This window comes from Trachypithecus francoisi, unplaced genomic scaffold (genome assembly GCF_009764315.1).
Source record: "Trachypithecus francoisi isolate TF-2019V2 unplaced genomic scaffold, Tfra_2.0 Lachesis_group4, whole genome shotgun sequence".
Classification (NCBI taxonomy): Eukaryota; Metazoa; Chordata; class Mammalia; order Primates; family Cercopithecidae; genus Trachypithecus; species Trachypithecus francoisi.
In genome coordinates, this window is record NW_022681469.1 from 137490309 (window position 1) to 137505738 (window position 15430).

Here is a 15430-nt window from a genome sequence, read left to right on the forward strand (position 1 = left end):
GTGTGCTTGTGCAAATACAGGACGGTTCCTGAAATGTGTCTCTGAGCGTTCTTAACTGTGTGTAAGGTAAGCCAGGAAAGTGTGTAAGACAGAGGCCAAGAACACCTGTCACAGGGTACCCGCCTAGAGTGTCTGTACCGCATCCTTTCTGCTACACTGTTTGCAGACACACAAAAGGGCCGAGGAGCCGGGGCTGGTGTTGAATCTGCCCAGTACGCGTGCTGGGTGTTGGAAGGATGGTGCTGGCGGTAACAAGAATCAATATATATTTACCGCGGGGGCGGGGGTGGGGTGCGCGGAGGCTGCAGGGCGGGGCAGCGCTAATGAGAGCAAGCCCGGCTTGTGGTTGGTTCTGGAGTCTGGTACCCACAGAGGAGCAGGCAGGGAGGGAGGAGATGCAAGCGGGAGGATAAAGCGATGAAGTGTGCTGCGTTACCGCGCATCAGGCGCTGTTGTTGGAGCCGGAACACCGTGCGACTCTGACCGAATCGGCCCCCTCCACGCGCACACACTCGTCGAGCCGCGCGCGCCCCTCCGCCGTGACAGTGGCGGTGGCCGCCGCTCGCTCGGGGCACCCGGCAGCCAGAGCGAGGCGAGAGCGGGCGGTCGCCAGGGTCCCCCCTCAGCCAGTCCCAGGCGCCCGGTGCACTATGCGGGGCACGTGCGCCCCCCAGCTCTAACCTGCGCGCTAACAGGAGCATGATCTGTGCCCAGGCCAGGGCTGCCAAGGTAAGCGGGCGTCGCGCGGGCACACTGCCTGCCGCCCCTTCCCCCCGCCCTTCTCTGGGCGGCTTCCCTGCCGTACGCGAGGCCCCAGCAGCGCCCTCCCTTCCCGGGGACGAGATCCACCCTCCTCCCCACCCTCTCGCTTCTCCCGCGAGGTTCAATTGTCAGCCTGAGACGCGCCGCCGCCCAGGCCGGGCCGGCATCCCCGGGTGGCGACCCCGGCTTGGGTACGGCAGGCGCACCCGGCCCTCCTGCGGGGCACGGAGAGAAACAAAGAAGCCCCCAAGCGGGTTCGCAGCGCCTTGCCCGCCCCTCAGCGCCCTCCCAGAAGCAAGGAGGTGTCAGGGGAGGGGGCGGAGAGACCTACGTAATCCCCCTTCCCAGCCCACACCCACCCCTTGTGAACCAAAGCTCTGGATTTGCGCTTCGCCTTGGGCTCGCTTTTGAACAATTGTGTCCCATGCAATGCCGATGGTTAGCCCAGCGAGCGCCCAGAGCCTCCGCACGGGCTCGCTGGTGCTCGCTCGAGGGGCGCGTGGCCAGGTCCGGCCCCCCTGGATGGTGCAGGAGGGGAGGAGGCACGGTGTAGGTGCTCCCGCAGCGCCTCCCTGTTCCCCGCCGGCTGCGCCGCTCAGCTGGGCCTGCCACCTGAGTTTTAGCGGGAGCAGCCCGTCATGTCGCCTACCGTATTGCGACTTGCATACAGGCAGGGAGGGAGCCGCCGGGGGAAAAAAATGCGTCCGGTCCATTTTTGGCTGGAGGTGCGCTTCCTGCTACCCCTACGTTCCCAGGCGGTGACAATGCAGCAAAATCCGAGGGCTCAAACAATGTGGCCCCTCCATCCCCGGCTCCAGGGCATTCTGATTGCTCTGCCGCTCTGACGTCCCGGCCAGTTGGCTGATTTTCAGAGCCATGATGCGCGGTGTCTCTGTCTTGCACACAGAGGCTGGGCACCATAACTTCTTCCCTGCCGAATTTCAGCGCGTGGGGGGAGCTGGCAGGGACACAGGCTGCAGAGATGCCCGGCTTCCTGTGGTTCCGGGCACAGCGCGCCTCAGTCTGCATTGGGCTGACACCAGATAGCATGTGGGGATTTTCCTAGTTGCCGAAGAAGATATTATTTGACGTTGCTGTAGTTTTGTGCTTACTTCTCTTGGAATCTGCAGTGGTGCAATTCTCCCCTTGTTTTTTCCCCCTTCTCTTTGAAAAGATATCAATGCTACGTTCAGCAGAAATGGATACAGCAAGAGCAGCATAGTTCAAAAATTGAGGGAGGCATCTTCTCTCTTTTCCTGGGATTTAAACGCTATCTAGGAGGGCAGATGCCCTACCCGAAAAGGCCATCCTTTAAAGACCCCGGCAGTGTTGTGGTCCAAGGCGTCTCAAAGCAGGTGGCCAGATCTGCGTTTCTCATCAGCGGACTCGCTCCGGCTGTGGCTATTACGGTAATTCATTCTAGATTGGGGATTCATTTTAAAATGTGTGTTTTCCACTAAGAAGGGATTAGAGTCCACATGCCCACCCTGATATGAATGTGTGTGCCTGTTTGGTAGAGAGATAGATTGTGGTAGAATTCCCTGTTGCCCGTTCCCTCCGCTTGCTGCCTTCTCTGGAATGTGGCATTGGAAAAACAAAGCACTATTTTAATTCCTAGACCTCCAGGCAAATTGGCCGTTATAGTGTTTTATTTAATAAACCACGTTCTCACTAATTCCACACTATAATCCCAGTCTAGTGCAGTTGGCTGCTTTGTGGAATGACAGTTCTCTTTTTTTGTCTGGGGCAGTTTTTTCCTGAAGGCAAATTGGCTAAGTTTGTTTAGATTGTGACATTATTGACTTGGTAGGGAGGCCACATCCTGAGCTGGAACAGCCCATCAATGCCTCAATACAGAGGGACTGCAGCTCTGTTATTTGTGTATTTTGACTTGATTCCTTTTACACTCTGGCTTGTAAAGATGGATGTATTACAAGATCACTTTGAGCTTTACCTTCTATTATGCTTCCATCTGATGTGATTGTTAACAAAAGAAATATTAAAAGGCCAGATGTGATATTGAAAAATAAGCCTGAGTCCTATTCCATATGGTAAAGGAAGTTAGACTGGTTGGTTTCTATCGTTCTTTCTAGTTCCAGCATTCTGTGGTAACTGACAGAAGAGTAAGAAAAGTTACCCCGTGTTGGAAAGGCAAATAATTATAATGTGAACCATGCAAGCAAACCAAGGATTGATTATAGAATCTGTGGCTTATTTTTATACCTTGCAGCTTTTAAAACCCAAGTGTCTGCATTTTCCCCGTAAGTGAAATTACTCACCAACTCAAACAGGTCTTTTTTTTTTTGTCCACTGTAGCAAAACATTTGGCGGGGGGTTGGGGAAAAGAGAAGAAAATTGAATTAATTGGATAACAGGTTTTCTCCTTTTGTGGAGTTATTCATTCCAACTCCATCTTAGATAATTAGGAATTTGCTTTTTCCAATCATTGGTTTTTGTTTGTTTCTAATGAGAGACTCCAGATAGCTGTTTCATCCTATGCAGTAGTTGACAATGGCGTGAGACTTACTTTCTCTGATGTAATTTGGTGTTGCTCACAAAACTTGCTAGTGCTGTTGCTTGTTATAAAAATGGGTGAAGCAATGATTGGTCTAAATAGGCAGGCAGGCAGGCAGTGTTTTCATGCGCTATGGTAATTTTTATAATTTAGGTATAGTCAAGGTATTTGTTGATTCATGCTTAGCCACACAATTTTCTGTAGTTGTGCACTCATTTGTTTTAAGTTACAATCAAAATAACGTCCTGAAATTACATTCCCTGCAAGGCATAATTAACCACTTCTCCTGTTTTCCTATAGCCTTTTTGTTCATAGAGCCAAGATAGCATTTCAATATTGCAGTTATCTGAGTTGTAAATGTGCCACAGTCTCCTTATCTAAATATGGGATGAGCTTCTTCAGAACAAGGATATGTTTATATTCATCTCTCCAGCACCTAGCAGTTTGCCTGGTACATCATGTGTTCTCAGAAATGTTTATTGAGTGGATTTCAGGTCATAAAAATGCCCTCTAATTGTATAGGCAGAAGGTAGGTGGGAATCCTTCACTTTGTGAGGCAGCTGGGGGAATCAGAGAGGTTATGTAAGATGCTTAAGGGGGAACCGAGAGCCAGGACTCAAATCCAGGCCTTCTACCACACTGCCTCTGAGAGAGGCTCCACCCACCCTCAGTGAACAAAAAAACCTGTAGAGAATGAGTTCATATGCTGTAGGTTTTGGTTATTTATTTTTTTCCTTGAATGATCTGGATTATCCATTTTGACAAAATTTATCTGATAACTGCTCTGTTCTGTCTTGCTCTGGCCTTAGAAGGAAACATGGCCCAAGCACTCTGTCCTCTAATCCACACTTAAACAGAAGACGTGAGCACCCTTCTGCCCACTGTCTCTCTAAGTCCTGATTCTATCAACCAGAGCTTGCTAGGATGATGGACACGTCTAGGGAATGTCTACTCATTATTTGCTCAAGCAACATTGAACCACTGTAAAGGCTTCTGAAATGACCTACAGTTAGACCAGAGACAACCATCCTTCCTGGGGCAGCCAAGCTTGACTGAGTCTCCCAATAGGCAGGTTTCTAGACTAACAGGTGTGACTTACAGACATCAAGACACCTGCTTCTCTCCCATTTACCTGCTTCCTTTTCCATCTGAAAAAACAGGACAAGCTACATTAGGAAACCAGGAAGTTGCAATACCCACATGTCCTTTCTGTAAAGCAACTGTTGGCACATTTGATGTTCACGGACTTTTAGAGAAGACAGTATGAAATGCTGTGTAGGGTTTTCTTCAAGTCACTTTTCCTCTTTGAGGGTTAGTTTCTTCTTCTTTAAAAGTGGAAAGTTGAATCAAGTAATTCCAAAGGTCACTGCTAACATCATCATTCTGTGATTATTTTTGTTGGTTTATTCAGTTGAGCAAATTGAAGGGAGAAAAAGATTAGTAATAATTTAACTTGGCAATATGTAGAGGAGAAATAATTAAGGCTAATGGGTCAGCCTGTGGGTTATCTAATAACTACTTGGAGCCTTCTGTTAAAGCTATTCTTTATACATTTCCATAGGAATCCTTTCTTATTTGTAAAACTAAATTTACTATATTGAGGGGAAAGATTTGTGGCATTTTTTTGTTCCCAGTGAGGAATGCAGTGGTGGAAAATGTATGCAGTCTCCAAAATGTACAAAATGTTTAGAATTTGGGGGTTTAATAGCCAAGGTTCCAAGCATTTTTATTCTCACCACTGAGTATGTTTCACAGCTGAATAACTCTTATGGTCAAAGTGTTCCCTGCAATTCATCCAACAAATTCCCCTTTCAGTTTCTCTCTGGTTCCTCACTTTGCTCTTTTTTTCTACTTCTCTAGCTCCACCCAACTTCCTATAACATCCCCCACATGCATAAGCCATATGCCAGTAGTACACTGCCACCCCCCAGCCGCCCCACCAAAGGCAGGAGTCAGAGCTTCACAACCTCCTGACTCAGCTCAAGCGTTTCTACTTTCTGAGGTTTATTCATTACCATTGCTTTTCCAAGTTAAGACACAATGAGATATAGAAGCAGATCTAGTCTTTTAACGATTTCGTTTATAGTTTTAGTCTTTTTCCCACAGACTTTCTGACCACCATTTGGAACCTCAATGCCATGCATTTAGGTGTCTTAAAGCCTCTTTAAATATTTTAGGAAGCAAAGCAGCATATTAGCGATTGTATGTATCCCATCCCATAGTGTTTAGATGTGTGGGTGTTGGTAAGTAGTTGTACTGTTCTGTGACATGGGCACTGTAAGGAGAATGATAATAATGCCATTACTTACTGGCAACATATGACAAAGATCACTAAGTTCCTAGGTCATCTAGATTCCCACAGCAACAAGTGGTATACACTGTTTGCATTATTTGTTCAGAACCCATACTTTTTCTGATGTATTGCTCTGAAGCTTGATGCATATGGAGGCCTGAAAAATAAGGATGTGGCATACAGACAGGCTCTCCTGGTGTTATCAGGCATCTATACATGTGATGTGCAGGGAGAATTTGGTGGATGGAACTTAAGCCGGTATGAGGGGGGTGGGGGAAGAGCTGGGAAAGGACGCCATCTGTGCCCATGATGACAAATGCCATCATGGAGACTTCATTCGGGGTCCCTTTTATATATTTAGTGAAGCAGATTTTCCATTTCACACTTTCCAGATATATTTGTATTGCACAGATGTCAGGGAAATATCATGTGTGTGAAAGAAAAAAAAGATCAAAATTCACATCCATGGCCAGGGATTGTAATTCAATCATTTTGTCCTGAAACTGACACCCATTTAACGTGCATGGATGTTCCCTGCTTTTGCTTTTGCTTTTGCTTTGGGAGTTCAAGTCACAGCAGTTTGAGAAACAGAAATCTCAGCCCTATACATTGTTAAAATTCAGAGACCTAGGTTAAGGGGGAAAAAGATGGGGAGAATAAAATTTAACATCTAAGACCTTGCCATCAGTGCCATCAGTACCAGAGCTGATGAAATCAATCAGCAAGTGATTCCTCATCCTCTTTCCTGTAACACACAGATGAGCTGAAGAAACCACAGGATGCAGTCAATAAGTTTTTATCCTCAAAAGGACTTCTTTTTTTCTTTACCGTTATTCATAATTCCTTTTACCATCAAAACTTAAAACTACTTAATGACGTTTTCCCTCTATTTTGAATACAAATTATTTTTGTAGAAATGAGTTTTTCGAAATTGAAAAAAAAAATCATTTTGAGGATTGTTGCCAGCTTTGTTTCCCCCTGCCCACCCCCAGCATTGTCCTTGGTGTCCCCTCTACATGACCAGGCATAGGACCCGCATATAAAGAGGATGATGATAAGGAAATAATTGGCATACAAATGGTATTGTGATATATGACATTTACAAAACCCCTCCCTGACTCCACATCCCCTATGATTGATTTTCTGTTCCCTTTTAAAGAATATGCTTCAAAAGGTTGTCCCACCTTCTTCACTCCCTCCATCTCAGCCTCTAAAGACGTATTTTATTGTGACATATTTGATTTAGACAAACAACACACTGAACATACATGAAATGCATGAAGCAAAATACAACACACACACACCATGCAGCCTGAGACCAGAAGATTACCGTCTTATTTGAAGCTACTTTTGTGTTTCTGCCCCCTCTCACCTTTTGCCTGTCTTGAGAGCACCTCGATCAGGTATCAGGCACTCGTTCCTGTCACTCCCCTCCCTGTTGTCATTAGGGTCACCAACGATCTCTACCTGGTGAAGTACAAGGGCACAGCTTTGCTGATCTCAGCAGCATTTTCCATGGGGCTGTGGGGGACCACCCTCTCTTTCTTAAGCACCTGGCTTCTTCCAGGACACCAGATTCTCCTGGTGTTCCTGCAGCCTCTCTGGCTCTTCTTTCTCAGGCTCTTTAGATGGCCGCTGAGTTTCTACCCCTATTGTCTTCAACTGAATTTTGACCTCTAAATGCAGGTACGGGGATTCCCCAGGCCTTGGCTCTCAGATGTTTTCCCTTCTTACTTAAATTTCTTCTCTCAACATTGTCTTCATGCTATGGTTCCAAGTTTATTTCGTCAGCCCTGACTCATTCCCAGAACTCCAGACTTGAAAATGCAACCGCCCAGCATTTCTTCTTGAATGGCACGTAAGTTTAAAATTAACATGTGCAAAATACAACCCCTGATTTTTGCTCTCCAAACGTGCTTCTCTTCTGGTGTCCTCCATCTCTGTCAGGGACAGAGACTCTGTCCTTTCAGTTGTTCAGATCAAATACCTGTGAGTCCTCCTGATGTTTTTGTCACCCAGATCTAGCTTTTAATAAATCTCTCTCCCTTCTCTCTCCCTCTCCATCCAGCACACACATCCCTGTCTAAGCCCCAGTAAGCTTTCCTAACTGGTTTTCTGTAGTCCTTGCCCATCTGCAGTCTGTTCTCTATGTAGCAGCCCAAACGAGCCTTTAAAAATGGACGTCTTCTCATTCATTCATTCATTCATTCATTCAACAAACACTGTCTAGACATCTGCTGTGTGCCAGGCATTGGTTTAGGTGCTGGGATGTAGCAGTATCACAGTGCAAAAGAGTCACAAGTCCCTGTCTTCCTGGAGTAGACATTGTGTTACTTCTTTGCATATTGCCCTGTTCAGGATGAAGCCCAAACTCCTTACTTTGCCTACAGGGCTTGCCTTGCCACTCTCCCAGTCCCCAATTTTTCTTGCTCTTCCTAGAACATACCAGGTACAAATACTGTTCCCTTGACCTGGAGGGACGGTCCCCCAGCCACCCGCATCCTGACCCCCTTTATCAGATATCACGTCCTAAGAAAGGCTTATTCTGACCACAAGCAATGTGCTCTCTTCCATCTGCTTGCTTGCTTTCTTTTTCTTCATACCACTTAGCACCACACAATTTGTTATATAGTTTCTTGCTTATGTGCTTTTATCTGTCTCCCCTTGAACTTGTAATCTCCTTTAGAGCAGGAACCTAGTTGTTTACCCAGTACCTGGAAGAGTGTCTGTAACATCTTAGACACCACACAGAATGTTTGCTGACTGAATGAATGATGTAACAGGTCCTTTCCTTAACCAAATCCATCTCAGAACTTTCTCGATGTCACATTATATTGGATAATCCCTCTATTTATTTATTTATTTTTTGTTTGTTTATTTATTTATTTTTGTTTGATTTTTTTTTTTTTTTTTTTCAGGAATAGATCTTATATCTATATATATATATTTTTTTTTTTTTTTTTTTTTTTTTTTTTTTTTATACTTTAAGTTCTAGGGTACATGTGCATAACGTTTATATCATGTATAACTCCCCAATGCAATCCCTCCCTCCTCCCCCCTCCCCATGATAGGCCCCAGTGTGTGATGTTCCCCTTCCCGAGTCCAAGTGATCTCATTGTTCAGTTCCCACCTATGAGTGAGAACATGCGGTGTTTGGTTTTCTGTTCTTGTGATAGTTTGCTAAGAATGATGGTTTCCAGCTGCATCCATGTCCCTACAAAGGATGCAAACTCATCCTTTTTGATGGCTGCATAGTATTCCATGGTGTATATGTGCCACATTTTCTTAATCCAGTCTGTCACAGATGGACATTTGGGTTGATTCCAAGTCTTTGCTATTGTGAATAGTGCCGCAATAAACATACGTGTGCATGTGTCTTTGTAGTAGAGTAATTTATAATCCTTTGGGTATATACCCAGTAGTGGGATGGCTGGGTCATATGGTACATCTAGTTCTAGATCCTTGAGGAATCGCCATACTGTTTTCCATAATGGTTGAACTAGTTTACAATCCCACCAACAGTGTAAAAGTGTTCCTATTTCTCCACATCCTCTCCAACATCTATTGTTTCCTGACTTCTTAATGATTGCCATTCTAACTGGTGTGAGATGGTATCTCATTGTGGTTTTGATTTGCATTTCTCTGATGGCGTGATGACGAGCATTTTTCATGTGTCTGTTGGCTGTATGGATGTCTTCTTTTGAGAAATGTCTGTTCATATCCTTTCCCCACTTTTTGATGGGGTTGTTTGTTTTTTTCTTGTATATTTGTTTGAGTTCTTTGTAGATTCTGGATATTAGCCCTTTGTCAGATGAGTAGGTTGCAAAAATTCTCCCATTCTGTAGGTTGCCTGTTCACTCTGATGGTAGTTTCTTTTGCTGTGCAAAAGCTCTTTAGTTTAATGAGATCCCATTTGTCAATTTTGGCTTTTGCTGCCGTTGCTTTTGGTGTTTTAGACATGAAGTCCTTGCCCATGCCTATGTCCTGAATGGTACTACCTAGATTTTCTTCTAGGGTTTTTATGGTATTAGGTCTAACATTTAAGTCTCTAATCCATCTTGAATTAATTTTCGTATAAGGGGTAAGGAAAGGATCCAGTTTCAGCTTTCTACTTGTGGCTAGCCAATTTTCCCAGCACCATTTATTAAATAGGGAATCCTTTCCCCATTTCTTGTTTTTGTCAGGTTTGTCAAAGATCAGATGGCTGTAGATGTGTTATTATTTCTGAGGACTCTGTTCTGTTCCACTGGTCTATTTCTCTGTTGTGGTACCAGTACCATGCTGTTTTGGTTACTGTAGCCTTGTAGTATAGTTTGAAGTCAGGTAGCGTGACGCCTCCAGCTTTGTCCTTTTGACCTAGGATTGTCTTGGCAATGCGGGCTCTTTTTGGTTCCATATGAACTTTAAAGCAGTTTTTTCCAATTCTGTGAAGAAACTCATTGGTAGCTTGATGGGGATGGCATTGAATCTATAAATAACCTTGGGCAGTATGGCCATTTTCACGATATTGATTCTTCCTATCCATGAGCATGGTATGTTCTTCCATTTGTTTGTGTCCTCTTTGATTTCACTGAGCAGTGGTTTGTAGTTCTCCTTGAAGAGGTCCTTGACATCCCTTGTAAGCTGGATTCCTAGGTATTTTATTCTCTTTGAAGCAATTGTGAATGGAAGTTCATTCCTGACTTGTGGCTCTCTGCTTGTCTGTTACTGGTGTATAAGAATGCTTGTGATTTTTGCACATTAATTTTGTATCCTGAGACTTTGCTGAAGTTGCTTATCAGCTTAAGGAGATTTTGGGCTGAGACGATGGGTTTTCTAAATATACAATCATGTCATCTGCAAACAGGGACAATTTGACTTCTTCTTTTCCTAACTGGATACCCTTGATTTCTTTCTCTTGCCTGATTGCCCTAGCCAGAACTTCCAACACTATGTTGAATAGGAGTGGTGAGAGAGGGCATCCCTGTCTTGTGCCAGTTTTCAAAGGAATTTTTCCAGTTTTTGCCCATTCAGTATGATATTAGCTGTGGGTTTGTCGTAAATAGCTCTTATTATTTTGAGGTACGTTCCATCAATACCGAATTTATTGAGCGTTTTTAGCATAAAGGGCTGTTGAATTTTGTCAAAAGCCTTTTCTGCATCTATTGAGATAATCATGTGGTTCTTGTCTTTGGTTCTGTTTATATGCTGGATTACGTTTATTGATTTGCGAATGTTGAACCAGCCTTGCATCCCAGGGATGAAGCCCACTTGATCATGGTGGATAAGCTTTTTGATGTGCTGCTGAATCCGGTTTGCCAGTATTTTATTGAGAATTTTTGCATCGATGTTCATCAGGGATATTGGTCTAAAATTCTCTTTTTTTGTTGTGTCTCTGCCAGGCTTTGGTATCAGGATGATGTTGGCCTCATAAAATGAGTTAGGGAGGATTCCCTCTTTTTCTATTGATTGGAATAGTTTCAGAAGGAATGGTACCAGCTCCTCCTTGTACCTCTGGTAGAATTCAGCTGTGAATCCATCTGGTCCTGGACTTTTTTTCGTGGGTAGGCTATTAATTGTTGCCTCAATTTCAGAGCCTGTTATTGGTCTATTCAGGGATTCAACTTCTTCCTGGTTCAGTCTTGGGAGAGTGTAAGTGTCCAGGAAATTATCCATTTCTTCTAGATTTTCTAGTCGATTTGCGTAGAGGCATTTATAGTATTCTCTGATGGTTGTTTGTATTTCTGTGGGGTCGGTGGTGATATCCCCTTTATCATTTTTATTGCGTCTATTTGATTCCTCTCTCTTTTCTTCTTTATTAGTCTTGCTAGCGGTCTGTCAATTTTGTTGATCTTTTCAAAAAACCAACTCCTGGATTCATTGATTTTTTGGAGGGTTTTTTGTGACTCTATCTCCTTCAGTTCTGCTCTGATCTTAGTTATTTCTTGCCTTCTGCTAGCTTTTGAATGTGTTTGCTCTTGCCTCTCTAGTTCTTTTAATTGTGATGTTAAAGTGTCAATTTTAGATCTTTCCTGCTTTCTCTTGTGGGCATTTAGTGCTATAAATTTCCCTCTACACACTGCTTAAATGTGTCCCAGAGATTCTGGTATGTTGTATCTTTGTTCTCATTGGTTTCAAAGAACATCTTTATTTCTGCTTTCATTTCGTTATGTACCCAGTAGTCATTCAGGAGCAGGTTATTCAGTTTCCATGTAGTTGAGCGGTTTTGATTGAGTTTCTTAGTCCTGAGTTCTAGTTTGATTGCACTGTGGTCTGAGAGACAGTTTGTTATAATTTCTGTTCTTGTACATTTGCTGAGGAGTGCTTTACTTCCAATTATGTGGTCAATTTTGGAATAAGTGCGATGTGGTGCTGAGAAAATGTATATTCTGTTGATTTGGGGTGGAGAGTTCTATAGATGTCTATTAGGTCCGCTTGGTGCAGAGATGAGTTCAATTCCTGGATATCCTTGTTAACTTTCTGTCTCGTTGATCTGTCTAATGTTGACAGTGGAGTGTTGAAATCTCCCATTATTATTGTATGGGAGTCTAAGTCTCTTTGTAGGTCTCTAAGGACTTGCTTTATGAATCTGGGTGCTCCTGTATTGGGTGCATATATATTTAGGAGAGTTAGCTCTTCCTGTTGAATTGATCCCTTTACCATTATGTAATGGCCTTCTTTGTCTCTTTTGATCTTTGATGGTTTAAAGTCTGTTTTATCAGAGACTAGGATTGCAACCCCTGCTTTTTTTTGTTCTCCATTTGCTTGGTAGATCTTTCTCCATCCCTTTATTTTGAGCCTATGTATGTCTCTGCATGTGAGATGGGTCTCCTGAATACAGCAGACTGATGGGTCTTGACTCTTTATCCAGTTTGCCAGTCTGTGTCTTTTAATTGGAGCATTTAGTCCATTGACATTTAAGGTTAATATGTTATGTGTGAACTTGATCCTGTCATTATGATATTAACTGGTTATTTTGCTCATTAGTTGATGCAGTTTCTTCCTAGCCTCGATGGTCTTTACATTTTGGCATGTTTTTGCAATGGCTGGTACCGGTTGTTCCTTTCCATGTTTAGGGCTTCCTTCAGGGTCTCTTGTAAGGCAGGCCTGGTGGTGACAAAATCTCTAAGCATTTGCTTATCTGTAAAGGATTTTATTTCTCCTTCACTGATGAAACTTAGTTTGGCTGGATATGAAATTCTGGGTTTAAATTCTTTCTTTAAGAACGTTGAATATTGGCCCCCACTCTCTTCTGGCTTGTAGAGTTTCTGCCGAGAGATCTGCTGTTAGTCTGATGGGCTTCCCTTTGTGGGTAACCCGACCTTTCTCTCTGGCTGCCCTTAAGATTTTTTCCTTCATTTCAACTTTGGTGAATCTGGCAATTATGTGTCTTGGAGTTGCTCTTCTGGAGGAGTATCTTTGTGGCGTTCTCTGTATTTCCTGAATTTGAATGTTGGCCTGCCCTACTAGGTTGGGGAAGTTCTCCTGGATGATATCCTGAAGAGTGTTTTCCAACTTGGTTCCATTTTCCCCCTCACTTTCAGGCACCCCAATCAGACGTAGATTTGGTCTTTTTACATAATCCCATACTTCTTGCAGGCTTTGTTCATTTCTTTTTCTTCTTTTTTCTTTTGGTTTCTCTTCTCGCTTCATTTCATTCATTTGATCCTCAATCGCTGATACTCTTTCTTCCAGTTGATCGAGTCGGTTACTGAAGCTTGTGCATTTGTCACGTATTTCTCGTGTCATGGTTTTCATCTCTGTCATTTCGTTTATGATCTTCTCTGCATTAATTAGTCTAGCTGTCAATTCTTCCACTTTTTTTTCAAGATTTTTAGTTTCTTTGCGCTGGGTACGTAATTCCTCCTTTAGCTCTGAGAAGTTTGATGGACTGAAGCCTTCTTCTCTCATCTCGTCAAAGTCATTCTCTGACCAGCTTTGATCCGTTGCTGGCGATGGGCTGCGCTCCTTTGCAGGGGGAGATGCGCTCTTATTTTTTGAATTTCCAGCTTTTCTGCCCTGCTTTTTCCCATCTTTGTGGTTTTATCTGTCTCTGGTCTTTGATGATGGTGACGTACTGATGGGGTTTTGGTATAGGTGTCCTTCCTGTTTGATAGTTTTCCGTCTGACAGTCAGAAGGACTGTCTGTTGGTCTGTTGGAGATTGCTTGAGGTCCACTCCAGACCCTGTTTGCCTGGGTATCAGCAGCAGAGGTTGCCAAGATAGAATATTGCTGAACAGCGAGTGTACCTGTCTGATTCTTCCTTTGGAAGTTTCCTCTCAGGGATGACTCCACCCTGTGAGGTGTGGGGTGTCAGACTGCCCCTAGTGGGGGATGTCTCCCAGCTAGGCTACTCAGGGGTCAGGGACCCACCTGAGCAGGCAGTCTGTCCGTTCTCGGATCTCAACCTCCGCGTTGGAGATCCACGGCTCTCCCCAAAGCTGTCAGACAGAGTCGTTCGCCTCTGCACCGCCCCCGCTGCTTTCCCTATTGGACCTCAGCTGTGGGCTGTCCCCAGAGGTGGAGTCTACAGAGACAGGCAGGTTTCCTTGAGCTGCTGTGAGCTCCACCCAGTTCGAGCTTCCCAGCGGCTTTGTTTACCTACTTAAGCCTCAGCAATGGCGGGCGCCCCTCCCCCAGCCTCGCTGCTGCCTTGCGGATAGATCGCCGCAGACTGCTGTGTTAGCAGTGAGGGAGGCTCCGTGGGCGTGGGACCCTCCCGGCCAGGTGTGGGATATATTCTCCTGGTGTGCCTGTTTCCTAAAGCGCAGTATTGGGGTGGGAGTTACGCGATTTTCCAGGTGTTATGTGTCTCAGTTCCCCTGGCTAGGAAAACGGATTTCCTTCCCCCTTGCGCTTCCAGGTGAGGCGATGCCTCGCCCTGCTTCAGCTCACGCTGGTCAGGCTGCAGCAGCTGACCAGCACCGATTGTCCGGCACTCCCTAGAGAGATGACCCCAGTACCTCAGTTGAAAATGCAGAAATCACCGGTCTTCTGTGTTACTCGCGCTGGGAGTTGGAGACTGGAGCTGTTCCTATTCGGCCATCTTGCTCCGCCCCCCCCTTCATTGGGACTTTTTTCTCACAATTATACTGGGGCTATGTGGTTTGAAGAGTAAGGTACCATTTCATCCCATTATATTAAGTGTATACTTTATCAATATGACTCATCACTGTTGACCTTAATCACTTGGCTGAGGTAGTGTTTGTTGGGTTTCTCCTCTCTGAAGTTTCTCTTTTTCCCCTTCCCCATGCAGAGCTCTTTGGAAGGAAGTCACTATGCATAGCTCATACTGAAGGAGTAGGAAGTTTGTTCTTCCTCCCTGAGAGCAGGTACCTACCTACCTATGGAATTTTTCTCCAAAGGAGACTGGACTCTTCTCCCTCACTGATTAGTTTATTCACTTATTTATATCAGTATGAACTCACGAGTTTTTTTTTATTATTTCAATTATAATCCAGTAATACATTATTTTGTTGCTGAACTTGTCTGGGAGCTCTTTTATTGACTCGTGTGTCCCTTTGATATGGTGCATATTGTGGAGTTTTCTTATTTCTTTATCTGTTGCTTTGTTTTCTGGAGCACTTTCTTACTTCCTGGCACCACAAAATACTCCAGACTCATCTTGTCTATTTCTTGTTTTAGTCCTAGAATCAGCCATTTCTCCAAGGTGCCCTGTTTTCTTTTAATGGGGAATAGAATCACACATCAAGATGTGGGTGCTGGTTTTATGATATTTTTGATGTTCAAAAACTCATACAATTAAATTTTATGTAGCAAAATCTATCAACCTTTTACATTCTATTTTCTCACTTGCTTTTAAAATTCCTTCTTTCTAAAGACAAATGGGTGGATAATCATATGAATTTAGATGTAAATA

General features: G+C 44.1%; 1 protein-coding gene across 1 annotated transcript in view; it reads left to right on the forward strand.

Moving 5' to 3' along the window:
- Nucleotides 1-1519: 1519 nt before the first annotated feature.
- Nucleotides 1520-15430, forward strand: part of HECW1 (HECT, C2 and WW domain containing E3 ubiquitin protein ligase 1) — a 441946-nt gene continuing 428035 nt past the window's right edge. The window contains exon 1 of the mRNA XM_033193922.1: nucleotides 1520-2171. Coding sequence (XP_033049813.1) covers nucleotides 2049-2171 — 123 coding nt within the window. The 5' untranslated portion in view covers nucleotides 1520-2048. The remainder of the gene's footprint in view (nucleotides 2172-15430) is intronic.